The sequence below is a fragment of the Phyllobates terribilis genome, unplaced genomic scaffold, assembly GCF_046119375.1.
Source record: "Phyllobates terribilis strain yellow unplaced genomic scaffold, ASM4611937v1 Scaffold_7__3_contigs__length_470593459, whole genome shotgun sequence".
In the NCBI taxonomy this organism is placed as follows: domain Eukaryota; kingdom Metazoa; phylum Chordata; class Amphibia; order Anura; family Dendrobatidae; genus Phyllobates; species Phyllobates terribilis.
Genome location: NW_027362767.1, coordinates 11,822,950 through 11,850,101, shown reverse-complemented (window position 1 = coordinate 11,850,101; position 27,152 = coordinate 11,822,950). Strand labels below are relative to the sequence as shown.

The 27,152-nt window shown below is 55.9% G+C and overlaps 1 protein-coding gene across 4 annotated transcripts in view; it reads left to right on the top strand.

Annotated features, from left to right (window-relative positions):
* The window catches only part of CEP128 (centrosomal protein 128), a 331,982-nt gene that overhangs the window by 14,758 nt on the left and 290,072 nt on the right, over positions 1-27,152 (top strand). For 3 of the 4 annotated variants that reach the window (XM_073638150.1, XM_073638151.1, XM_073638149.1), the window contains exons 2-8: positions 12,030-12,191; positions 12,633-12,719; positions 15,143-15,287; positions 15,368-15,489; positions 17,926-18,017; positions 20,995-21,067; positions 22,014-22,130. In XM_073638150.1, the coding sequence (XP_073494251.1) occupies positions 12,045-12,191; positions 12,633-12,719; positions 15,143-15,287; positions 15,368-15,489; positions 17,926-18,017; positions 20,995-21,067; positions 22,014-22,130 (783 nt within the window). In that variant the 5' untranslated portion in view covers positions 12,030-12,044. Of the gene's footprint in view, positions 1-12,029; positions 12,192-12,632; positions 12,720-15,142; positions 15,288-15,367; positions 15,490-17,925; positions 18,018-20,994; positions 21,068-22,013; positions 22,131-27,152 lie in introns of those variants that run through there. The other variant, XM_073638152.1, reaches the window with a different exon arrangement.

Sequence of the window (27,152 nt, the reverse complement as noted above, 5' to 3'; positions counted from 1 at the left end):
TAATTGGTGGCTCCCCAGCTATTTCCAGACTACAACTCACAGCATTCCCTGATAGCCATGTATATTTGCTGTATTTTTCTATTGCACTGCAAATCTCAACTCGAGCCTAAAGGGTTTCCTAGGATTAGAGAAGCATGGCGTCTTTCTTCTGAGAACAGCGCCACCCTTGTTTACCGGTCGTGTATGGTATTGCCATTAAGGTTTATTCATCTTGATTTTTTTTATCTGCAAAGTCGGAGACACCTTGCTGTTCTTCTGATCGTGTGTGACTCCCTTCTAGCGATCAGATCCAGGTGCCAGTATGTGGGGTCCGCAGCCTCCGCATTGATTCTGCTTCCGAGGGTCTGAGCTTCCCACTGGTGTCAGTGGTCGGTGAGGTCCTGGTGGCCGGACCCGGCTGATGTGGTGGTTACTGAGCGGATAATGGCGACTCTTCTGCATCTGCTACATAATTACCACCTGTGATTTCCGGTGACGAGGTCAGAGCAGTGGGCGGCAGCGGACCGGGCCCAGCCCCCCCTCCTCCCGAGTGTGTGCGTGCGGGCCCAGCGCGGAGCCCGTGTGCCGGGGAGGCAGATGTTCCCCATGGCAGCGCAGAGCCCGTGTGCCGGAGAGGCAGATGTTCCCCGTGGCAGCGCGGAGCCCGTGTGCCGGAGAGGCAGATGTTTCCCATGGCAGCGCGGAGCCCGTGTGCCGGAGAGGCAGATGTTCCCCGTGGCAGCGCGGAGCCTGTGTGCCGGGGAGGCAGATGTTCCCCGTGGCAGCGCGGAGCCCGTGTGCCGGGGAGGCAGATGTTCCCCGTGGCAGCGCGGAGCCCGTGTGCCGGGGAGGCAGATGTTCCCGGTGGCAGCGCGGAGCCCGTGTGCCGGAGAGGCAGATGTTCCCGGTGGCAGCGCGGAGCCCGTGTGCCGGAGAGGCAGATGTTCCCGGTGGCAGCGCGGAGCCCGTGTGCCGGAGAGGCAGATGTTCCCACCGTGGCAGCGCGGAGCCCGTGTGCCGGGGGGGGGGCAGATGTTCCCACCGTGGCAGCGTGGAGCCCGTGTGCCGGGGGGGGGCAGATGTTCCCACCGTGGCAGCGTGGAGCCCGTGTGCCGGGGGGGGGGCAGATGTTCCCACCGTGGCAGCGTGGAGCCCGTGTGCCGGGGGGGGGCAGATGTTCCCACCGTGGCAGCGCGGAGCCCGTGTGCCGGGGGGGGCAGATGTTCCCACCGTGGCAGCGCGGAGCCCGTGTGCTGGGGGGGGGGGGGCAGATGTTCCCACCGTGGCAGCGCGGAGCCCGTGTGCCGGGGGGGGGGCAGATGTTCCCACCGTGGCAGCGTGGAGCCCGTGTGCCGGGGGGGGGCAGATGTTCCCACCGTGGCAGCGCGGAGCCCGTGTGCCGGGGGGGGCAGATGTTCCCACCGTGGCAGCGCGGAGCCCGTGTGCTGGGGGGGGGGGGGGCAGATGTTCCCACCGTGGCAGCGCGGAGCCCGTGTGCCGGGGGGGGGGCAGATGTTCCCACCGTGGCAGCGCGGAGCCCGTGTGCCGGGGGGGGGGGCAGATGTTCCCACCGTGGCAGCGCGGAGCCCGTGTGCCGGGGGGGGGGCAGATGTTCCCACCGTGGCAGCGCGGAGCCCGTGTGCCGGGGGGGGTGCAGATGTTCCCACCGTGGCAGCGCGGAGCCCGTGTGCCGGGGGGGGCAGATGTTCCCACCGTGGCAGCGCGGAGCCCGTGTGCCGGGGGGGGGGGGCAGATGTTCCCACCGTGGCAGCGCGGAGCCCGTGTGCCGGGGGGGGCAGATGTTCCCACCGTGGCAGCGCGGAGCCCGTGTGCCGGGGGGGCAGATGTTCCCACCGTGGCAGCGCGGAGCCCGTGTGCCGGGGGGGGGGGGGGGCAGATGTTCCCACCGTGGCAGCGCGGAGCCCGTGTGCCGGGGGGGGCAGATGTTCCCACCGTGGCAGCGCGGAGCCCGTGTGCCTGGGGGGGGGGCAGATGTTCCCACCGTGGCAGCGCGGAGCCCGTGTGCCTGGGGGGGGGGCAGATGTTCCCACCGTGGCAGCGCGGAGCCCGTGTGCCTGGGGGGGGGGCAGATGTTCCCACCGTGGCAGCGCGGAGCCCGTGTGCCGGGGGGGGCAGATGTTCCCACCGTGGCAGCGCGGAGCCCGTGTGCCGGGGGGGGGGGGAGCAGATGTTCCCACCGTGGCAGCGCGGAGCCCGTGTGCCTGGGGGGGGGGCAGATGTTCCCACCGTGGCAGCGCGGAGCCCGTGTGCCTGGGGGGGGGGCAGATGTTCCCACCGTGGCAGCGCGGAGCCCGTGTGCCCGTGGGGGCAGATGTTCCCACCGTGGCAGCGCGGAGCCCGTGTGCCGGGGGGGGGGGGGGCAGATGTTCCCACCGTGGCAGCGCGGAGCCCGTGTGCCGGGGGCAGATGTTCCCACCGTGGCAGCGCGGAGCCCGTGTGCCGGGGGGGGGGCAGATGTTCCCACCGTGGCAGCGCGGAGCCCGTGTGCCGGGGGGGGGGGGCAGATGTTCCCACCGTGGCAGCGCGGAGCCCGTGTGCCGGGGGGGGGGGGGCAGATGTTCCCACCGTTGCAGCGCGGAGCCCGTGTGCCGGGGGGGGGCAGATGTTCCCACCGTGGCAGCGCGGAGCCCGTGTGCCGGGGGGGGGGGGGGCTGATGTTCCCACCGTGGCAGCGCGGAGCCCGTGTGCCGGGGGGGGGGGGGGGGCTGATGTTCCCACCGTGGCAGCGCGGAGCCCGTGTGCCGGGGGGGGCAGATGTTCCCACTGTGGCAGCGCGGAGCCCGTGTGCCAGGGGGCAGATGTTCCCACCGTGGCAGCGCGGAGTCTGTGTAGTGGCCGTTCCGGAGAACTACAGTTCGCCTCCTGTGAAGTGGACATACTCGGAGCTGTGGCCCCTCACATAACCCCACATTGTGCACTGATGACATCCGGTGGAGCTGGCAGCTACTGATCAGTTTGCCGGCAGTCGATGGATAGATATTCTGAATGCTGCAACTTATTGTTTGTGGAATTGCCTGTTGAGGACTTGTCCCAGGAAGAGCTCTTTAAGCATGGCTGTATAATGGTGTGAATTCCACAGGAAAAATTTTAGGAGCCGATGGAGCCTGGAAGTTGCATGGAGCCAAAACCCTTTTGTGTGCACGAGGCCGTGTGTGGTGCAGCGAAGATTCAGGCTGTTGTCAGAAGTAATTGCAGCACTGCAGTAAGGCCTGGTTCACATTGCACATAGTATCCTCTGTACGAGGGCACCTAAATTGCAAAAATATGTCCGTGGACGTTTACTGTAGAATTCCAGTATAAAATGGGCAAGAAGTGTTAGAAAATGTTCATTACATGTTGTCACCTGGTGCAGTACCCCAGCATCACCTGCAGAGGGCAGGGTAGCGCTGTAGCAGCTGTCACTGGCCCCTCTGTTGGGCAGCAGTTTGCTGGCTGGTGGCTGTGCTCTCTGCAGGGCGCCCTCTGCTGACTGACTGTTACAATGCTGTTAATAAGACCAGAACAAGCTATTGCCCAGTGGTCCTACTAGAGCCGGCGTGGGGTTAGTCACTATGTTGCCCCCCGGAGCCGGTGTGGGGTTAGTCACTGTGTGGCCCCCGGAGCCTCCAATCCTGCAGAGTTATATTGTTATTGCTATGCTGAGTGGGAAGTGTCGGGCCCTGCCGGTTGTCAGAGGTGTCTGGCCCTGCTAGGTGTCGGGCTCTGCGAGTTGCCAGGGTCGTCTGGCTCTGCGAGTTGCCAGGGCCGTCGGGCTCTGCGAGGTGTCGGGCTCTACGGGTTGCCAGAGGTGCCGGGCCCTGTGAGTTGCCAGAGATGTTGGGCTCTGCGAGGTGTCGGGCCCTGCGAGTTGCCAGGGTTGCCGAGTTCTGCGAGTTGCCAGGGTTGTCGGGCTCTGCGAGTTGCCAGGGTTGTCGGGCTCTGCGAGTTGCCAAGGTTGTCGGGCTCTGCGAGTTGCCAGGGTTGTCGGGCTCTGCGAGTTGCCAGGGTTGTCGGGCTCTGCGAGTTGCCAGGGTTGCCGTGGTCTGCGAGTTGCCAGGGTTGTTGGGCTCTGCGAGGTTTCAGGCTCTGTTAGTTGCCGGGCTCTGTTAGTTGCCGGGGTTGTTGGGCTCTGCGAGGTTTCAGGCTCTGTTAGTTGCCGGGGTTGTTGGGCTCTGCGAGGTTTCAGGCTCTGTTAGTTGCCGGGCTCTGTTAGTTGCCGGGGTTGTTGGGCTCTGCGAGGTTTCAGGCTCTGTTAGTTGCCGGGGTTGTTGGGCTCTGCGAGGTTTCAGGCTCTGTTAGTTGCCGGGCTCTGTTAGTTGCCGGGCTCTGTTAGTTGCCGGGCTCTGTTAGTTGCCGGGCTCTGTTAGTTGCCGGGCTCTGTTAGTTGCCGGGCTCTGTTAGTTGCCGCGCTCTGTTAGTTGCCGGGCTCTGTTAGTTGCCGGGGTTGTTGGGCTCTGCGAGGTTTCAGGCTCTGTTAGTTGCCGGGGTTGTTGGGCTCTGCTAGGTTTCAGGCTCTGTTAGTTGCCGGGGTTGTTGGGCTCTGCGAGGTTTCAGGCTCTGTTAGTTGCCGGGCTCTGTTAGTTGCCGGGCTCTGTTAGTTGCCGGGCTCTGTTAGTTGCCGGGCTCTGTTAGTTGCCGGGGTTGTTGGGCTCTGCGAGGTTTCAGGCTCTGTTAGTTGCCGGGGTTGTTGGGCTCTGCTAGGTTTCAGGCTCTGTTAGTTGCCGGGGTTGTTGGGCTCTGCGAGGTTTCAGGCTCTGTTAGTTGCCAGGGTTGTTGGGCTCTGCGAGGTTTCAGGCTCTGTTAGTTGCCGGGGTTGTTGGGCTCTGCGAGGTTTCAGGCTCTGTTAGTTGCCGGGGTTGTTGGGCTCTGCGAGGTTTCAGGCTCTGTTAGTTGCCGGGCTCTGTTAGTTGCCGGGGTTGTTGGGCTCTGCGAGGTTTCAGGCTCTGTTAGTTGCCGGGGTTGTTGGGCTCTGCGAGGTTTCAGGCTCTGTTAGTTGCCGGGCTCTGTTAGTTGCCGGGCTCTGTTAGTTGCCGGGCTCTGTTAGTTGCCGGGCTCTGTTAGTTGCCGGGCTCTGTTAGTTGCCGGGCTCTGTTAGTTGCCGGGGTTGTTGGGCTCTGTGAGGTTTCAGGCTCTGTTAGTTGCCGGGCTCTTCAAGTTGTGAAACGCTGTAAGGGGTCGACTGTAGTTTCCCCTGAGCGAGATCTGATCTGGCACAGTGCCGTCCTGCGCTTTTGATGGGAGGTGGCCGCGTCCTCGCGGTGCGGTGTTGTGTCAGGCGGGAGGCGTCCTCGCGGTGCGGTGTCAGGCGGGAGGCGTCCTCGCGGTGCGGTGTCAGGCGGGAGGCGTCCTCGCGGTGCGGTGTCAGGCGGGAGGCGTCCTCGCGGTGCGGTGTCAGGCGGGAGGCGTCCTCGCGGTGCGGTGTCAGGCGGGAGGCGTCCTCGCGGTGCGGTGTCAGGCGGGAGGCGTCCTCGCGGTGCGGTGTCAGGCGGGAAGCGTCCTCGCGGTGCGGTGTCAGGCGGGAGGCGTCCTCGCGGTGCGGTGTCAGGCGGGAGGCGTCCTCGCGGTGCGGTGTCAGGCGGGAGGCGTCCTCGCGGTGCGGTGTCAGGCGGGAGGCGTCCTCGCGGTGCGGTGTCAGGCGGGAGGCGTCCTCGCGGTGCGGTGTCAGGCGGGAGGCGTCCTCGCGGTGCGGTGTCAGGCGGGAGGCGTCCTCGCGGTGCGGTGTCAGGCGGGAGGCTGCCGCGTCCTCGCGGTGCGGTGTCAGGCGGGAAGCGTCCTCGCGGTGCGGTGTCAGGCGGGAGGCGTCCTCGCGGTGCGGTGTCAGGCGGGAAGCGTCCTCGCGGTGCGGTGTCAGGCGGGAAGCGTCCTCGCGGTGCGGTGTCAGGCGGGAGGCGTCCTCGCGGTGCGGTGTCAGGCGGGAAGCGTCCTCGCGGTGCGGTGTCAGGCGGGAGGCGTCCTCGCGGTGCGGTGTCAGGCGGGAGGCGTCCTCGCGGTGCGGTGTCAGGCGGGAGGCGTCCTCGCGGTGCGGTGTCAGGCGGGAAGCGTCCTCGCGGTGCGGTGTCAGGCGGGAAGCGTCCTCGCGGTGCGGTGTCAGGCGGGAGGCGTCCTCGCGGTGCGGTGTCAGGCGGGAGGCGTCCTCGCGGTGCGGTGTCAGGCGGGAGGCGTCCTCGCGGTGCGGTGTCAGGCGGGAGGCGTCCTCGCGGTGCGGTGTCAGGCGGGAGGCGTCCTCGCGGTGCGGTGTCAGGCGGGAGGCGTCCTCGCGGTGCGGTGTCAGGCGGGAGGCTGCCGCGTCCTCGCGGTGCGGTGTCAGGCGGGAGGCGTCCTCGCGGTGCGGTGTCAGGCGGGAAGCGTCCTCGCGGTGCGGTGTCAGGCGGGAGGCGTCCTCGCGGTGCGGTGTCAGGCGGGAGGCGTCCTCGCGGTGCGGTGTCAGGCGGGAGGCGTCCTCGCGGTGCGGTGTCAGGCGGGAGGCGTCCTCGCGGTGCGGTGTCAGGCGGCCGCGTCCTCGCGGTGCGGTGTCAGGCGGGAGGCTGCCGCGTCCTCGCGGTGCGGTGTCAGGCGGGAGGCGTCCTCGCGGTGCGGTGTCAGGCGGGAGGCGTCCTCGCGGTGCGGTGTCAGGCGGGAAGCGTCCTCGCGGTGCGGTGTCAGGCGGGAAGCGTCCTCGCGGTGCGGTGTCAGGCGGGAGGCGTCCTCGCGGTGCGGTGTCAGGCGGCCGCGTCCTCGCGGTGCGGTGTCAGGCGGGAGGCTGCCGCGTCCTCGCGGTGCGATGTCAGGATTCGCGCCTCTCATTACATAGATTTGACTATTTGACTTATCCAGGCTTCTCAATTTTCAGCACATTCAGCGTTGATTTAATCTGTGAAGTTGTATCGTGTGAACATGGCCTTGGTGCTGTCTGACACAACTTTTTGGGGGAATCTGCAGTTGGAGCACAATTAACAGCAAATCGAGCCAGTTTTACAATGGCAGATTTCCCAGATAAAACCCATGACTCCAAAGCTTCACTCACTTATGTGTCAGCAGAACCTCAGTCCACAGAGGGTTAATGCTATAGCGCCCTGCAGTGACCTATATCTATACACACCTATATATATAGTTATGCGGGAAAATACTGCTAAGTAAGGGTCAGACAGGTAGTGCTTTCCATGCAGTATACTTTATGCTGCGTCCAAAGCTCTGCGTTACGTGAATGCAGGTGAATCCTCATGTGTTCACAGAACCATTCACCACATTGTAGTGATCAGATTTATCTTGCGGAGTTTAGCAACTCCGCAAGAGAAATTGACATGCTGCGGTCTGGAAAGACGTGCCGCATGTCTGTGTCCGCGGGTACAGATGCCCGCCAATTGGACATGGAATTTCTACAAATCCCATCCACTATGCTGTAACATCTGGCTGCTGAGGGTTTGACAGCATCTGGTGACCGCCCATCGCTTCCATCATCAGTATCTGGTGACTGCCCGTTGCCTCCATCATCAGCATCTGGTGACTGACCGTCACCTCCATCATCAGTATCTGGTGACCGCCCATCCTCTCCATCATCAGTATCTGGTGAGCGCCCATCCTCTCCATCATCAGTATCTGGTGACCGCTAGATACTGTCTGTATATATACAGTGTGTATATATGAATTGTTGTATCTCTGACATTCGTCTTCTGCTGTCAGGGCTGATCTGTGCGCAGATCATTGATTGCTGCCCGGGGACGTGTTGCTGCCTCCTCCTCCTCCCCCTTCTCCTCCTCTTCTTCTTCCTTTTCCTCTTCTTCTTCTTCTTCTTCTTCCTTTTCCTCCTCTTCTTCTTCTTCTTCTTCTTCCTTTTCCTCCTCTTCTTCTTCTTCTTCTTCCTTTTCCTCCTCTTCTTCTTCTTCTTCTTCTTCTTCTTCTTCCTTTTCCTCCTCTTCTTCTTCCTTTTCCTCCTCTTCTTCTTCCTTTTCCTCCTCTTCTTCTTTTTCTTCCTTTTCCTCCTCTTCTTCTTCTTCTTCCTTTTCCTCCTCTTCTTCTTTGTCCTCTCCCCCTCTGTCCTCCCCAATATATCAGGCGATGACAGACCTCCCTTTAGATGATGACCAGTCTTTCCATGTGTCGCTCAGGATCTTGTATAATGCAGTGCGGATAGCCCCAATATGTCAGGAGACGGCAGACCTTCCATTAGATGATGACCAGTCTTTCCATGTGTCGCTCAGGATCCTGTATAATGCAGTGCGGATAGCCCCAATATGTCAGGAGACGGCAGACCTATTAGATGATGACCAGTCTTTCCATGTGTCGCTCAGGATCCTATATAATGCAGTGCGGATAGCCCCAATATGTCAGGAGACGGCAGACCTCCCTTTAGATGATGACCAGTCTTTCCATGTGTCGCTCAGGATCTTGTATAATGCAGTGTGGATAGCCCCAATATGTCAGGAGACGGCAGACCTTCTATTAGATGACGACCAGTCTTTCCATGTGTCGCTCAGGATCCTATATAATGCAGTGTGGATAGCCCCAATATGTCAGGAGACGGCAGACCTTCCATTAGATGATGACCAGTCTTTCCATGTGTCGCTCAGGATCTTGTATAATGCAGTGTGGATAGCCCCAATATATCAGGAGACGGCAGACCTTCCATTAGATGATGACCAGTCTTTCCATGTGTCGCTCAGGATCCTGTATAATGCAGTGCGGATAGCCCCAATATGTCAGGAGACGGCAGACCTATTAGATGATGACCAGTCTTTCCATGTGTCGCTCAGGATCCTGTATAATGCAGTGTGGATAGCCCCAATATATCAGGAGACGGCAGACCTTCCATTAGATGATGACCAGTCTTTCCATGTGTCGCTCAGGATCCTATATAATGCAGTGCTTATAGCCCCAATATGTCAGGAGACGGCAGACCTTCCATTAGATGATGACCAGTCTTTCCATGTGTCGCTCAGGATCTTGTATAATGCAGTGTGGATAGCCCCAATATGTCAGGAGACGGCAGATCTTCTATTAGATGACGACTAGTCTTTCCATGTGTCGCTCAGGATCCTATATAATGCAGTGTGGATAGCCCCAATATGTCAGGAGACGGCAGACCTTCTATTAGATAACGACCAGTCTTTCCATGTGTCGCTCAGGATCCCGTATAATGCAGTGTGGATAGCCCCAATATATCAGGAGACGGCAGACCTATTAGATGACGACCAGTCTTTCCATGTGTCGCTCAGGATCTTGTATAATGCAGTGCGGATAGCCCCAATATGTCAGGAGACGGCAGACCTTCCATTAGATGACGACCAGTCTTTCCATGTGTCCCTCAGGATCCCGTATAATGCAGGGTGGATAGCCCCAATATGTCAGGAGACGGCAGACCTTCCATTAGATGATGACCAGTCTTTCCATGTGTCGCTCAGGATCTTGTATAATGCAGTGTGGATAGCCTCAATATGTCAGGAGACGGCAGACCTTCTATTAGATGACGACCAGTCTTTCCATGTGTCGCTCAGGATCCCGTATAATGCAGTGTGGATAGCCCCAATATGTCAGGAGACGGCAGACCTTCTATTAGATGACGACCAGTCTTTCCATGTGTCGCTCAAGATCCTATATAATGCAGTGTGGATAGCCCCAATATGTCAGGAGACGGCAGACCTTCCATTAGATGATGACCAGTCTTTCCATGTGTCGCTCAGGATCTTGTATAATGCAGTGCAGATAGCCCCAATATGTCAGGAGACGGCAGACCTTCCATTAGATGATGACCAGTCTTTCCATGTGTCGCTCAGGATCCTGTATAATGCAGGGTGGATAGCCCCAATATGTCAGGAGACGGCAGACCTTCCATTAGATGACGACCAGTCTTTCCATGTGTCGCTCAGGATCCTATATAATGCAGTGTGGATAGCCCCAATATGTCAGGAGACGGCAGACCTTCCATTAGATGATGACCAGTCTTTCCATGTGTCGCTCAGGATCTTGTATAATGCAGTGCGAATAGCCCCAATATGTCAGGAGACGGCAGACCTTCCATTAGATGATGACCAGTCTTTCCATGTGTCACTCAGGATCCCGTATAATGCAGGGTGGATAGCCCCAATATGTCAGGAGACGGCAGACCTTCCATTAGATGATGACCAGTCTTTCCATGTGTCGCTCAGGATCCCGTGTAATGCAGTGTGGATAGCCCCAATATGTCAGGAGACGGCAGACCTATTAGATGATGACCAGTCTTTCCATGTGTCGCTCAGGATCCTATATAATGCAGTGTGGATAGCCCCAATATGTCAGGAGAGTGCAGACCTTCCATTAGATGATGACCAGTCTTTCCATGTGTCGCTCAGGATCTTATATAATGCAGTGTGGATAGCCCCAATATGTCAGGAGAGTGCAGACGTTCCATTAGATGACGACCAGTCTTTCCATGTGTCGCTCAGGATCCTATATAATGCAGTGTGGATAGCCCCAATATGTCAGGAGAGTGCAGACCTTCCATTAGATGATGACCAGTCTTTCCATGTGTCGCTCAGGATCTTGTATAATGCAGTGTGGATAGCCCCAATATGTCAGGAGACGGCAGACCTTCCATTAGATGATGACCAGTCTTTCCATGTGTCGCTCAGGATCTTGTATAATGCAGTGTGGATAGCCCCAATATGTCAGGAGATGACAGACCTTCCATTAGATGATGACCAGTCTTTCCATGTGTCGCTCAGGATCTTGTATAATGCAGTGTGGATTGTCCCAATATGTCAGGAGATGACAGACCTTCCATTAGATGACGACCAGTCTTTCCATGTGTCGCTCAGGATCTTGTATAATGCAGTGTGGATTGTCCCAATATGTCAGGAGATGACAGACCTTCCATTAGATGACGACCAGTCTTTCCATGTGTCGCTCAGGATCTTGTATAATGCAGTGCGGATAGCCCCAATATGTCAGGAGACGACAGACCTTCCATTAGATGATGACCAGTCTTTCCATGTGTCGCTCAGGATTCTATATAATGCAGTGTGGATAGCCCCAATATGTCAGGAGACGGCAGACCTTCCATTAGATGATGACCAGTCTTTCCATGTGTCGCTCAGGATTCTATATAATGCAGTGTGGATAGCCCCAATATGTCAGGAGACGGCAGACCTTCCATTAGATGACGAGCAGTCTTTCCATGTGTCGCTCAGGATCTTGTATAATGCAGTGTGGATAGCCCCAATATGTCAGGAGACGACAGACCTTCCATTAGATGATGACCAGTCTTTCCATGTGTCGCTCAGGATTCTATATAATGCAGTGTGGATAGCCCCAATATGTCAGGAGACGACAGACCTTCCATTAGATGATGACCAGTCTTTCCATGTGTCGCTCAGGATTCTATATAATGCAGTGTGGATAGCCCCAATATGTCAGGAGACGGCAGACCTTCCATTAGATGATGACCAGTCTTTCCATGTGTCGCTCAGGATTCTATATAATGCAGTGTGGATAGCCCCAATATGTCAGGAGACGGCAGACCTTCCATTAGATGACGAGCAGTCTTTCCATGTGTCGCTCAGGATCTTGTATAATGCAGTGTGGATAGCCCCAATATGTCAGGAGACGACAGACCTTCCATTAGATGATGACCAGTCTTTCCATGTGTCGCTCAGGATCCTATATAATGCAGTGTGGATAGCCCCAATATGTCAGGAGACGGCAGACCTTCCATTAGATGATGACCAGTCTTTCCATGTGTCACTCAGGATCCTATATAATGCAGTGTGGATAGCCCCAATATGTCAGGAGACGGTAGACCTTCCATTAGATGATGACCAGTCTTTCCATGTGTCGCTCAGGATTCTATATAATGCAGTGTGGATAGCCCCAATATGTCAGGAGACGACAGACCTTCCATTAGATGATGACCAGTCTTTCCATGTGTCGCTCAGGATTCTATATAATGCAGTGTGGATAGCCCCAATATGTCAGGAGACGGCAGACCTTCCATTAGATGACGAGCAGTCTTTCCATGTGTCGCTCAGGGTTCTGGTTAATGCCGCTCAGGCCGTCGGTGCTGATGTTGCCTCATCAATGGTTCTTCTTTCCTCCTACAGTAGTCGGTCGGACTTATGGCGGACTCGTCCAGCGACTCTGACTCCCACCTCCGCTCCCGGACACGCAGGAGGGGTCCTTTACGGGCGTCACACATGCATACCGGACCCCGAGGAGTGGGGCACGTCTCAGAAAAGATCCATCAGCTGGCCAGTACGCTGCAGGTGCGCCACATTGGCTTCTTCATCTTGTGACGGCCCCCCAGGTCGTGCTGTCCCCTCAGAGACCCCACTATGTGCGGGATATGTCAGTCACTCCTCAGCTCACACTACGTGAGGATACGGCTCTACTAACAATGGCGACGTCTCCGATCAGGAGTCGTGCAGTATTTTGTGGCATTCCTGTTCTTGGCGGGTGTCAAACCCTCGGTGGAGTGCACGGACTATTCATGGCAGTCTGTATTCTGACTATGGCTGCAGATCGCTCCGCCGCGTCCCGGCTCCGCTACCCCAAGCTTTATTAGCAATTGTCCGTTGTGTCTGTGTAGGGTGGGTTACATTTCTATAGGGATTTCTCTTCAGCGTTAACCCCTTGCTCCCTGACCCAGCCTCTGCCGTCATTATTTGACATTTTATGAACTTCTCATTTTTCTTTTTTCCTTTAAGGACACCAGCCGGAACCTGAAGCAGGTGGACGAGATGCTCGGGCAATACAGAGAGCACAACTCTGAGCAGACTGAGGCCATCAGCACGGTAGTTATCAGCTCCTGGGCCTCCGATGGCTCCACACCCACCAACTGAGTATTGGGGCCTCATATAAAGCAGTGGACTGATCCCGTCCCTCTGTCCAGGGCCGCGCTGGACTGATCCCGTCCCTCTGTCCAGGGCCGCGCTGGACTGATCCCGTCCCTCTGTCCAGGGCCGCGCTGGACTGATCCCGTCCCTCTGTCCAGGGCCGCGCTGGACTGATCCCGTCCCTCTGTCCAGGGCCGCGCCGGACTGATCCCGTCCCTCTGTCCAGGGCCGCGCCGGACTGATCCCGTCCCTCTGTCCAGGGCCGCGCCGGACTGATCCCGTCCCTCTGTCCAGGGCCGCGCCGGACTGATCCCGTCCCTCTGTCCAGGGCCGCGCCGGACTGATCCCGTCCCTCTGTCCAGGGCCGCGCCGGACTGATCCCGTCCCTCTGTCCAGGGCCGCGCCGGACTGATCCCGTCCCTCTGTCCAGGGCCGCGCTGGACTGATCCCGTCCCTCTGTCCAGGGCCGCGCCGGACTGATCCCGTCCCTCTGTCCAGGGCCGCGCCGGACTGATCCCGTCCCTCTGTCCAGGGCCGCGCCGGACTGATCCCGTCCCTCTGTCCAGGGCCGCGCCGGACTGATCCCGTCCCTCTGTCCAGGGCCGCGCCGGACTGATCCCGTCCCTCTGTCCAGGGCCGCGCCGGACTGATCCCGTCCCTCTGTCCAGGGCCGCGCCGGACTGATCCCGTCCCTCTGTCCAGGGCCGCGCCGGACTGATCCCGTCCCTCTGTCCAGGGCCGCGCCGGACTGATCCCGTCCCTCTGTCCAGGGCCGCGCCGGACTGATCCCGTCCCTCTGTCCAGGGCCGCGCCGGACTGATCCCGTCCCTCTGTCCAGGGCCGCGCCGGACTGATCCCGTCCCTCTGTCCAGGGCCGCGCCGGACCCATCCCGTCCCTCTGTCCAGGGCCGCGCCGGACCCATCCCGTCCCTCTGTCCAGGGCCGCGCCGGACCCATCCCGTCCCTCTGTCCAGGGCCGCGCCGGACCCATCCCGTCCCTCTGTCCAGGGCCGCGCCGGACCCATCCCGTCCCTCTGTCCAGGGCCGCGCCGGACCCATCCCGTCCCTCTGTCCAGGGCCGCGCCGGACCCATCCCGTCCCTCTGTCCAGGGCCGCGCCGGACCCATCCCGTCCCTCTGTCCAGGGCCGCGCCGGACCCATCCCGTCCCTCTGTCCAGGGCCGCGCCGGACCCATCCCGTCCCTCTGTCCAGGGCCGCGCCGGACCCATCCCGTCCCTCTGTCCAGGGCCGCGCCGGACCCATCCCGTCCCTCTGTCCAGGGCCGCGCCGGACCCATCCCGTCCCTCTGTCCAGGGCCGCGCCGGACCCATCCCGTCCCTCTGTCCAGGGCCGCGCCGGACCCATCCCGTCCCTCTGTCCAGGGCCGCGCCGGACCCATCCCGTCCCTCTGTCCAGGGCCGCGCCGGACCCATCCCGTCCCTCTGTCCCGGGCCGCGCCGGACCCATCCCGTCCCTCTGTTATTTTACCATTCTCCCCACCCTTTTTGGCCAGAAGGTATCGAGACCCTGGAAGGCGTCCGGTCTGCTCTGGGGATCTCGGAAATATACATGATGTATGGCCAGGATGTATAGTATCTCCATAATTCCTTATGAAACCATAGCTGCCTTAGCAAAGCAATTTAGACCGCACGATATCCACATAGCAAGAAATTGAGCCCTTTGTCTCTGAACCCCCTCCCTGCTGCTGCTGCTAGGTGTGTTACCACTGCACAGTGAAGGTTTATAATCCCATGTCAAATAGGACACAATGATTGACGTGGAATTATATCTCCAATATTCTTCACAGTGCCTTTGTAAGACGTGCTCATCTTTCAGAAGAATAACATGAACTTGATCACTGATGGCAAAGTACCATCCCGCCAGTAATGAGGAAATGGACACATAAAGTCGTGGATCTTTATTCTCCAGTGATGCAGCTTTTTCTGCAGAGGAGTCGCCTCTCCTGTCAGGTCACGTTCACATCTGCCGCTCAGATTTCCGCTGTCGTCTCTGTGACGTATCCAGTCAGAGCCAAAGACATTTACTCACTTTATGTTTTGTGAGGATTTTACACTAAAGTCTGCGGTTTGTCAGCAGGTTGTTGGTTCTGTAGAGAATCTAAAGGTTTCACCTCTTCCACATCCCGTCCTGCTGCCCCGATTCCCACTGGCCGCACCGTTCACTTCCCATGCAGCAGCACAGAGTATGTCAGCAAATACTAGTGAGAGCCGTGGACGAGGGTCCGGGCGGCTGCACTCACTATAACAATGATGTATTCTCTACATTAGGATTCCACTTGCTTTATGTGACACATTTATGCATCACGTCTTTACCCCATCGATTAGCCGATCATTCTGAGCATTATATATGTATCTAACCAGCTGAAAGAATCCCTGGAGCAGTCCATCGAGCAGCTGAGAAGCCAGCGTCTGTCCCGCCTGTCCGGGGTCCGCAGCGCCTCCACCCCCGGGGCCCGGAGCACCTCCATGTCCAGCCTGTGTGCCAGTGACCTGGACGCCACCACAGGTCAGTCTGGGATGTCATCGCTGGGGCGGGCGGCCTGCACTCTATATTAATTCTGTCTTCTTTATTTTATTAATTTCAAGTTATTGGAAATCGCCGCCTTCACCCGACCTCTCCCCTCAAAGACTACAGTGACACGGGAGTAAGCAGACGGCGCCGGTCTCGCTCGGCCAGCGTGCGCTTTGCTGGTGATGCTCCAGATCAGGTGAGGCCGAGCGCAAGATGTGGGCGGAGGACTGTGGCGGGCGGAGGACTGGTGGAGATTGTGATGTGCGGAGGACTGTGGAGATTGTGATGGGCGGAGGACTGGTGGATATTGTGATGGGCGGAGGATTGTGGCGGGCGGAGGACTGGTGGATATTGTGATGGGCGGAGGACTGGTGGATATTGTGATGGGCGGAGGACTGGCGGGCGGAGGACTGGTGGAGATTGTGATGGGTGGAGGACTGTGGCGGGCGGAGGACTGGTGGAGATTGTGATGGGTGAAGGACTGTGGCGGGCGGAGGACTGGTGGAGATTGTGATGGGCGGAGGACTGTGGCGGCCGGAGGACTGGTGGAGATTGTGATGGGTGGAGGACTGTGGCGGGCGGAGGACTGGTGGATATTGTGATGGGCGGAGGACTGTGCCAGGCGGAGGACTGGTGGATATTGTGATGGGCGGAGGATTGTGGCGGGCGGAGGACTGGTGGAGATTGTGATAGGCGGAGGACTGTGCCAGGCGGAGGACTGGTGGAGATTGTGATGGGTGGAGGACTGTGCCAGGCGGAGGACTGGTGGATATTGTGATGGGCGGAGGACTGTGCCAGGCGGAGGACTGGTGGAGATTGTGATGGGTGAAGGACTGTGGCGGGCGGAGGACTGGTGGAGATTGTGATGGGCGGAGGACTGTGGCGGCCGGAGGACTGGTGGAAATTGTGATGGGTGGAGGACTGTGGCGGGCGGAGGACTGGTGGATATTGTGATGGGCGGAGGACTGTGCCAGGCGGAGGACTGGTGGATATTGTGATGGGCGGAGGATTGTGGCGGGCGGAGGACTGGTGGAGATTGTGATAGGCGGAGGACTGGTGGAGATTGTGATGGGTGGAGGACTGTGCCAGGCGGAGGACTGGTGGATATTGTGATGGGCGGAGGACTGTGCCAGGCGGAGGACTGGTGGAGATTGTGATGGGTGGAGGATTGTGGCGGGCGGAGGACTGGTGGAGATTCTGATAGGCGGAGGACTGTGCCAGGCGGAGGACTGGTGGAGATTGTGATGGGCGGAGGACTGTGCCAGGCGGAGGACTGGTGGATATTGTGATGGGCGGAGGATTGTGGCGGGCGGAGGACTGGTGGAGATTGTGATAGGCGGAGGACTGTGCCAGGCGGAGGACTGGTGGAGATTGTGATAGGCGGAGGACTGTGCCAGGCGGAGGACTGGTGGATATTGTGATGGATGGAGGATTGTGGCGGGCGGAGGACTGGTGGAGATTGTGATAGGCGGAGGACTGTGCCAGGCAGAGGACTGGTGGAGATTGTGATGGGTGGAGGACTGTGCCAGGCGGAGGACTGGTGGATATTGTGATGGGCGGAGGATTGTGGCGGGCGGAGGACTGGTGGAGATTGTGATAGGCGGAGGACTGTGCCAGGTGGAGGACTGGTGGAGATTGTGATGGGCGGAGGACTGTGCCAGGCGGAGGACTGGTGGAGATTGTGATGGGCGGAGGACTGTGCCAGGCGGAGGACTGGTGGATATTGTGATGGGCGGAGGATTGTGGCGGGCGGAGGACTGGTGGAGATTGTGATAGGCGGAGGACTGTGCCAGGCGGAGGACTGGTGGAGATTGTGATGGGTGGAGGACTGTGCCAGGCGGAGGACTGGTGGAGATTGTGATGGGCGGAGGACTGTGCCAGGCGGAGGACTGGTGGATATTGTGATGGGCGGAGGATTGTGGCGGGCGGAGGACTGGTGGAGATTGTGATAGGCGGAGGACTGTGCCAGGCGGAGGACTGGTGGAGATTGTGATGGGTGGAGGACTGTGCCAGGCGGAGGACTGGTGGATATTGTGATGGGCGGAGGATTGTGGCGGGCGGAGGACTGGTGGAGATTGTGATGGGTGGAGGACTGTGCCAGGCGGAGGACTGGTGGAGATTGTGATGGGCGGAGGACTGTGCCAGGCGGAGGACTGGTGGAGATTGTGATAGGCGGAGGACTGTGCCAGGCGGAGGACTGGTGGAGATTGTGATAGGCGGAGGACTGTGCCAGGCGGAGGACTGGTGGAGATTGTGATGGGCGGAGGACTGTGCCAGGCGGAGGACTGGTGGAGATTGTGGCGGGTGGGGGACTGTGCCAGGCGGAGGACTGGTGGAGATTGTGGCGGGTGGGGGACTGTGCCAGGCGGAGGACTGGTGGAGATTGTGGCGGGTGGGGGACTGTGCCAGGCGGAGGACTGGTGGAGATTGTGGCGGGTGGGGGACTGTGCCAGGCGGAGGACTGGTGGAGATTGTGGCGGGTGGGGGACTGTGCCAGGCGGAGGACTGGTGGAGATTGTGGCGGGTGGGGACTGTGGCGGGCGGGGGACTGTGCTGAGCACTGAGTCTTCTCACGCGTTGTGTGTCGCTGTGTGATGGGCAGATATAGTTGTAGATTTCTTTCTTTCCGCAGCTTCATTCCTTGCACCAGTCTCTGCGGGATCTGAGTAGTGACCAGCTGAGACTGAATGATGACCTGGAGCGAGAGCTGAGCCACAGACACAGGTGCCCTCTGCAGACTGAACCGTGCGGCCATGAATGATGACTGAGGTTACAGGACTACGACACATGACGGGGGTCATACAAACCTCTCCAAATCCAGCAGTCTGACTGTCAGCACAGTCCTCGGCGCTCCGGTATTGTCCCCGACTCTCCGGTATTGTCTCCCGACGCTCTTGTATTGTCCTTGGCGACACATGACTGAGTCATAGAAACCTCTCCAAATCCAGCAGTCAGACTGTCAGCACAGTCCTCAGCGCTTCGGTGTTGTCCCCCGGCGCTTCGGTGTTGTCCCCCGGCGCTTCGGTGTTGTCCCCCGGCGCTTCGGTGTTGTCCCCCGGCGCTTCGGTGTTGTCCCCCGGCGCTTCGGTATTGTCCCCCGGCGCTTCGGTATTGTCCCCTGGCGCTTCGGTATTGTCCCCCGGTGCTCCGGTATATGGATATGTCTCATAGTATACGGATATGCTCGTGTCACATCTCACAGTATATGGATATGCTCATGTGTCACGTCTCACAGTGTATGGATATGCTAATGTGTCACGTCTCACTATGTATGGATATGCTCATGTGTCACGTCTCACTATGTATGGATATGCTCATGTGTCAGGTCTCACAGTGTATGGATATGCTCATGTGTCAGGTCTCACAGTGTATGGATATGCTCATGTGTCAGGTCTCACGGTGTATGGATATGCTCATGTGTCAGGTCTCACGGCGTATGGATATGCTCATGTGTCAGGTCTCACAGTGTATGGATATGCTCATGTGTCAGGTCTCACAGTGTATGGATATGCTCATATGTCAGGTCTCACGGTGTATGGATATGCTCATGTGTCAGGTCTCACGGTGTATGGATATGCTCATGTGTCAGGTCTCACGGCGTATGGATATGCTCATGTGTCAGGTCTCACAGTGTATGGATATGCTCATGTGTCAGGTCTCACTATGTATGGATATGCTCATGTGTCACGTCTCACTATGTATGGATATGCTCATGTGTCAGGTCTCACAGTGTATGGATATGCTCATGTGTCAGGTCTCACAGTGTATGGATATGCTCATGTGTCAGGTCTCACAGTGTATGGATATGCTCATGTGTCAGGTCTCACGGTGTATGGATATGCTCATGTGTCAGGTCTCACGGCGTATGGATATGCTCATGTGTCAGGTCTCACGGTGTATGGATATGCTCATGTGTCAGGTCTCACGGTGTATGGATATGCTCATGTGTCACGTCTCACTATGTATGGATATGCTCATGTGTCAGGTCTCACGGTGTATGGATATGCTCATGTGTCACGTCTCACTATGTATGGATATGCTCATGTGTCAGGTCTCACAGTATATGGATATGCTCATGTGTCAGGTCTCACAGTATATGGATATGCTCATGTGTCAGGTCTCACAGTGTATGGATATGCTCATGTGTCAGGTCTCACAGTGTATGGATATGCTCATGTGTCACGTCTCACAGTGTATGGATATGCTCATGTGTCAGGTCTCACAGTGTATGGATATGCTCATGTGTCAGGTCTCACAGTGTATGGATATGCTCATGTGTCAGGTCTCACAGTGTATGGATATGCTCATGTGTCAGGTCTCACAGTGTATGGATATGCTCATGTGTCAGGTCTCACAGTGTATGGATATGCTCATGTGTCAGGTCTCACAGTGTATGGATATGCTCATGTGTCAGGTCTCACAGTGTATGGATATGCTCATGTGTCAGGTCTCACAGTGTATGGATATGCTCATGTGTCAGGTCTCACAGTGTATGGATATGCTCATGTGTCAGGTCTCACAGTGTATGGATATGCTCATGTGTCAGGTCTCACAGTGTATGGATATGCTCATGTGTCAGGTCTCACAGTGTATGGATATGCTCATGTGTCAGGTCTCACGGTGTATGGATATGCTCATGTGTCAGGTCTCACAGTGTATGGATATGCTCATGTGTCAGGTCTCACGGTGTATGGATATGCTCATGTGTCAGGTCTCACAATGTATGGATATGCTCATGTGTCAGGTCTCACGGTGTATGGATATGCTCATGTGTCAGGTCTCACAGTGTATGGATATGCTCATGTGTCAGGTCTCACAGTGTATGGATATGCTCATGTGTCAGGTCTCACAGTATATGGATATGCTCATGTGTCAGGTCTCACGGTGTATGGATATGCTCATGTGTCAGGTCTCACAGTGTATGGATATGCTCATGTGTCAGGTCTCACGGTGTATGGATATGCTCATGTGTCAGGTCTCACAGTGTATGGATATGCTCATGTGTCAGGTCTCACGGTGTATGGATATGCTCATGTGTCAGGTCTCACGGTGTATGGATATGCTCATGTGTCAGGTCTCACGGTGTATGGATATGCTCATGTGTCAGGTCTCACAGTGTATGGATATGCTCATGTGTCAGGTCTCACAGTATATGGATATGCTCATGTGTCAGGTCTCACAGTGTATGGATATGCTCATGTGTCAGGTCTCACGGTGTATGGATATGCTCATGTGTCAGGTCTCACAGTGTATGGATATGCTCATGTGTCAGGTCTCACAGTGTATGGATATGCTCATGTGTCAGGTCTCACGGTGTATGGATATGCTCATGTGTCAGGTCTCACGGCGTATGGATATGCTCATGTGTCAGGTCTCACAGTGTATGGATATGCTCATGTGTCAGGTCTCACAGTGTATGGATATGCTCATGTGTCAGGTCTCACAGTATATGGATATGCTCATGTGTCAGGTCTCACGGTGTATGGATATGCTCATGTGTCAGGTCTCACGGTGTATGGATATGCTCATGTGTCATGGATATCCTATGTGCATACGGATGTGATCGCCACTGTATTTCCTATCCTGGACAGAATGCTGAGCTCTTGAACGTCTTGTAAAGTTGAGCGTCTTGTGCTTCATCCTCACATAACCCTGCTGATTCTCAGTGATGACACCGCTCTCCTTGTACGTCTTCTCATAGAAATGAAGCAGAAACCAAGAAAGTCCTGCAGGAGCTAAACTCCCGCCTGGATCAGGCCCAGCACCAGGAGACGGTGAGTGTCAGGACTGCATCCTGTGTGGCAGTTGCCGACCTGAGTGGACATTTATCCAGTGTCGTCACCACCCCTGGTGTGTGTGTCACCTGCGGGATTGCTCTGCTGACAGCAGCTACCTCGTCTTGTGTTATTGCTTTTTTGTGGCAAAATCTGCTAACAAAGCACACACTCTGTCCTGCACGGGAGTCTCATTATTGGCCCTGCCTCCGCACCCGCCTGCCTCCGCACCTGCCTCAGCACCTGCCTGCCTCCGCACCTGCCTGCCTCCCCTTCCGCCTGCCTCCCCTTCCGCCTGCCTCCCCTTCCGCCTGCCTCCCCTTCCGCCTGCCTCCCCTTCCGCCTGCCTCCCCTTCCGCCTGCCACCCCTTCCGCCTGCCAACCCTTCCGCCTGCCACCCCTTCCGCCTGCCTCCGCACCCGCCTGCCTCCGCACCCGCCTGCCTCCCCTCCCGCCTGCCTCCGCACCCGCCTGCCTCCGCACCTGCCTCCGCACCTGCCTGCCTCCCCTTCCGCCTGCCTCCCCTTCCGCCTGCCTCCCCTTCCGCCTGCCACCCCTCCCGCCTGCCTCCGCACCCGCCTGCCTCCCCTCCCGCCTGCCTCCGCACCCGCCTGCCTCCCCTTCCGCCTGCCTCCCCTCCCGCCTGCCTCCCCTCCCGCCTGCCTCCGCACCCGCCTGCCTCCCCTCCCGCCTGCCTCCCCTCCCGCCTGCCTCCCCACCCGCCTGCCTCCGTCTGGTTTTATTGACCAAATTGTTCTTGTTGAATTGAACTCATGACGTAATAATGGCTGCAGAGCGGAATAAAACTTTTCTTTTTGTAATTTCATCTCTCCGTTGCATCGATATTCGCAATCAATGAATTTTGGCACCTAATAAGATCCTCTCTCTTTTCTTCCAGCTGCTGTTATCAGACAGTTCTCACCAATGTTTAATCCTCCTTTGTCAGGTGTCAGAGCGAGTGGAGCGGCGGCTGCAGCAACTGGAGCAAGAGATGAGAGCAGAGCGGCAGCAAACAGAGCGAGGACAGGATCACTTGGGCCGTGTGTCTGCTCAGCTGCAGGAGGTGAGTCGGCCTTGTGTGGTCCTCCCTGTGGGTGGTACTCTGTGGAGCGTCTGACACGTCCACGCTCTGCATCATTCAGAGCGCAGTGTTCATGCAGCGCCTGCAGGAGCGTCTGGTTTATAGCTGGGCGTTTGCATATGAAATATTGCAGAATATATGGATAAGTGTAGTGTCTGGTGCAGACGCCTCCCGTCCTTTATGTTTCTTATTCTGCCGTGTCGTCACGTTCAGACACAGCGGGGAGACTTCTCCAGCCGAATGCCCTGGAAATCAGCCGGCATTTACACCACATTTGCACCTTGTTGGATAAGGGGACATTGTCATGTGACTTTTCAATATGGCGCTGTGTAACTGTCACGCAAGGTGAGGGAAGAACCAAGTGTACAATGACGGGAAGTGGGGGAGGAAGCCCAAACACTAGGGAAAGGGGGAGTGGAGATCCCTAGGCTGATCTAATATCACTCTGACTACCCTATCGTCCCTAAATAGGTACCACACCTATCGCCGAGCAGGAAACCCTAGATAGGGAGGGGACGGGGTGAGCACTAGTCAGCCCCCACTGCTACTAAAGACAAACAGGTAAACTGACAAGGGAAACACTTAGCTTGAGAAGACACCAGAGAGATCACGCCAACTATCCTCCAAAAGGAACTCCAGGAAGAAACTAGCTGACTACTAGTACGTCAGGCCTGGACAGAGGAAAATAGAGCTATCACCGGTGACTCTCTGGAGAGACTGAAGATATTTAAACATCGAGCAAGGGTGAGTCAATTAGCAGCAGAAGGTGAAGGTAACTGCTAGGTCCTAGAGAGAGAAAGATATCACTACACTACAGAGATGGAAAGATGAAGAAGGTGACTGCAGAGCCAAGTGCAATGACCTTCTACAGCTGGATCCAGAACGACTGTCTGTCACACCTGACACACCCGTGACAGTAACTAGAGTCTCCATGCCCCAAAAATACAATGCCCCAAAAATACACCTGAAGGGTGGTGCACATTGCTGGCATCAACTCAACGAACAGTGGTGTAATCTTAAAGAGCCCGAACACTTAAGACTAAAGTAGGCTAATCCCGGCAATATCAGCGGGGTCGGTCAGCAGTCTAATGTGTATGGGGACCTCCTGACATTCCCGACAGACTATGCTGGAGAAGAGAAGGATCCGGCATGTTGGATTTCCATCAGCTCATCCTCCGTTTTCTGGAAGATGAGCTGTTACCAGAGAGAGACAGGAGTCTGAAGGAGGAGGACAGAGGAGGAGTCTGAAGGAGGAGGAGTCTGAAGGAGGAGGAGTCTGAAGGAGGAGGAGTCTGAAGGAGGAGGAGTCTGAAGGAGGAGGAGTCTGAAGGAGGAGGATGGAGGTGGAGTCTGAAGGAGGAGGATGGAGGTGGAGTCTGAAGGAGGAGGATGGAGGTGGAGTCTGAAGGAGGAGGATGGAGGTGGAGTCTGAAGGAGGAGGATGGAGGTGGAGTCTGAAGGAGGAGGATGGAGGTGGAGTCTGAAGGAGGAGGACAGACGAGTCTGCCATGGCTTTCATAGAGAGCACAGAAGCACTCGGCGGAGCTGTGTGTTCCTGTGTATGGTGGAGTCGGCCGATGCTTCGCTGACAGCTCTGTAATGGGTGTAACTGTAGACTGGACATGAAATCCACCAGATTTGTGATTCTTGCAATCCAAACACATGGATATAAAGTTGATCAAACCACAAGGATTTTTACCAAAATGCTTATTTTTTTCATCATGTGCTGAAGCCCACCAGTGACAGACCCCCATGGTCAGTAAATGTCTGAGTAGTAGTATGCCCATGGGAAAGGAGAGCGGGCGTTCAGTGAAGCTGTCTTGTGCCAGCGGACGAGAGCACCCATTGACGATCCGAGGGAGCTGCAGGGGACTGGTGGTTCGTAGACACCATCCAAGGGCTCCGCAGACAGGGAGGCATATAGACAGACCCAGCAGACCGCAGATGAGGCATGCGCAGCGGGATTTGGATGCTACCATGTCCAACCCCAATGGCTCTGCTTCGGAAGAGGACCAGAGTGGATGTATAACCACAACAAGAAACTGCAACTACAGGAGCTGTGCCAGCTTCGACGGATTGAATACCGGGCCACCGACACTTGGTCGGATTTGATCCAGGAACCACAGGATGCTGAGGACGGCATGTGTGGCTGCAATGTATACCAGTCGATTACATGAGGAGTTACCCAGGTCAAGCCGAGGACCAAGACAAGGATGATCGGAATCCTATCACGTCTGGTTAATTAAAATCAATTGGCTAATTAAGAGCAATGTGATCACACAGCATTTAATCTTAATTATGCCAAACATATTTTCAGTAGGCCAGGCGACACAGGCCATTGTTCATATAAGCCTAATCGTTGACTCTTTTTGAATTCATGTGTTTCTTTTTTTAAATTAGTTTTATTGAAAACTGAAACCCAGCCATTATACATACATTTCACAAAACATTTGCATATGCATAAAATCGGTATACATGTGTAGGTACAGATATATGAACTTCCTCCATACACAAAACATAGTGTAGTGATATTACAATAAAACATATGAAGCTATATCTGCAGTGAGGTAACATGAATACATTTTTTATGCTCCATTACCGGTAGTATTTCCAAAATACTAATTCAGAAGCTGAAAAACATATAAATCTGCAATAGCAAAAAAAAAAAAACCACAACCAAGTACTCCCGTATGTCCTATCCGTTGATAACTGTAGCTAATAAGTCATGTAGTGTACCTTAATTGCAAGAGACCGTAGCCTCTGAAGAGCTCCAAATGTCCCCCACCTTGTCGAACTTCTAAGGGCAACCTCTATTATGATACACTGTCTTCTCTTATGTAATCGTTGTGTTTACTGACTCCATCCATGACCTTGGTGTTGTCGGAGAATTATCCATCCATCTCGTAGCTATCAATTTCCTGGCAAAAAATAACATTTCCCTAAGAAAAATTCTAACGTGGCGGTTCCACTCTTCCTCCTCGAGTAACCCAAATAAACATATCATCAGGTCTACGAGAATCGGAATAGATATCAAAGAAGACGGGAATGTGACTATGCTTTGCCAAAAGAAGTTAATTATTGGGACACAACCATATCATGTGCCAAAAATCCTTATATAAATCATGACATCTTAAACATTGTGAAGAGGGCAGTCTACCCATACCGTGCAGTCTTAATGGAGTTAAGTAAGCTTCGTGAATAATGTATAATTGAGTCATTTTATTGTTCACGGAGGGGGAGACGTAGAGAGGAGATTCCAACACCTCTTCCCAGTCTTCCTCGCTGATAGTAGGAATGAGTAGCTCCCACTTGTCCTTCACCTTGAATTCATATGTTTCTTCGGTGGGTCAAGAGACATAGGCCATTGTTATATGAGCCTTAACATTGACTCTTGAGTTGATATTTGTTGCAGCATATTGTGTTGCTATCTTTGGAGAACAGGGACGCAGGGTCAGTGAACAGTCGATGTTTGCTACTATGTTGATTACCCATTGGGTAAATCAATGCAACTTGTTGACCTGCAAGCAGGGGAGGACAAACTATGCAGATTGATTAAATACTCGAACAATGAGAGTTGACCTCATCCCCCGTTCCCTCTGACCTGTGGATGATGGCCTGAAGGACAGTTGTGATCTATAAGAGGGGGATCTGCTTCTGTTTCCCAGATGGAAACTACAGAACAACAGCCAGGACACCATGGCTTCATCAAGTGGGACACAGATTTGACATTGTACAGGATGCCAGCTTTAGGGACCACGGCCCCACCTGAAGGAATACAGATTTGATCCACTGCCCGTTACTGAAGCCGTGGAGATGTTTGTGGAAGCCAGGTTGGGACTCTCCGGTCACCTGGCCCCATGGAGACGTTTGGAGAAGCCAGGGTGGGACCTTTTGGTCACCTGGTCTTGTACCTCAATAAACTTTCAGCTTCCTAAGCTTGTCATTGCTTCCTCTCTGTGGGTGCCCTCCAAAAGCTGGGTGCCAATGGTGGGGGTAGTCGGCCCTGGAAGCCCCGAAGGCGCAGTTGCTCTAATTCCAGCGGAAGGGTGAGACTCGTAATTTGCACCATCTTATGTACTTGCTGGGACTGTTCTATGTGTCAATACTTTTCTTGAACCACCAACAGACAGTGCCACGTGTCAGGGAAATATTGAGGAGTATTGAAAATAGTCTTCTCCCCTTGTCATAGATATTGACCATTTTTCCCAAGCCTCTCTTCACCCCCTCCCTTATCCATCTTTTGAGAGCTGACAGTACAGAGATGACAATCTACAGTGTCTCCCTGCAAATTATCACCCACAGTCAATATAGCTTACACAAACAAATGCCAGCAGAGAAGTGTTAAAACTTAGTTAAAGTGCGAGCATCTTGTCCATTGCAGACGCAGGGGGTAATTAGTTGCAGGATTGTAATAATTTGCGTGTAACTGTTGGAGCTTGCTTCCCGAGCTTCAAAAAGAAGTTTATAGACACTCCGACTCCTATATGAAATATGGAATAACTGAAGTTCCATACGTCCGACAATAATGGGACCCATATTTTTAGGGGTTGGACTAGCTAGGGAATGATAGGGATATTTTTCTGTCGCTGAAAAAACGCTACATAGAGCTGTAGCGCAAAAACACCAGAATAGCAGACTGGAACTATGCGATGTGCGGTCTCTAAATGAAGGTAAAATCCTAATAGAAAATATGATATCACTGTTGGGCTTCTGGGATCAACGCGCGAGCAAGAGATGAGAGCAGAGCGGCAGCAAACAGAGCGAGGACAGGATCACTTGGGCCGTGTGTCTGCTCAGCTGCAGGAGGTGAGTCGGCCTTGTGTGGTCCTCCCTGTGGGTGGTACTCTGTGGAGCGTCTGACACGTCCACGCTCTGCATCATTCAGAGCGCAGTGTTCATGCAGCGCCTGCAGGAGCGTCTGGTTTATAGCTGGGCGTTTGCATATGAAATATTGCAGAATATATGGATAAGTGTAGTGTCTGGTGCAGACGCCTCCCGTCCTTT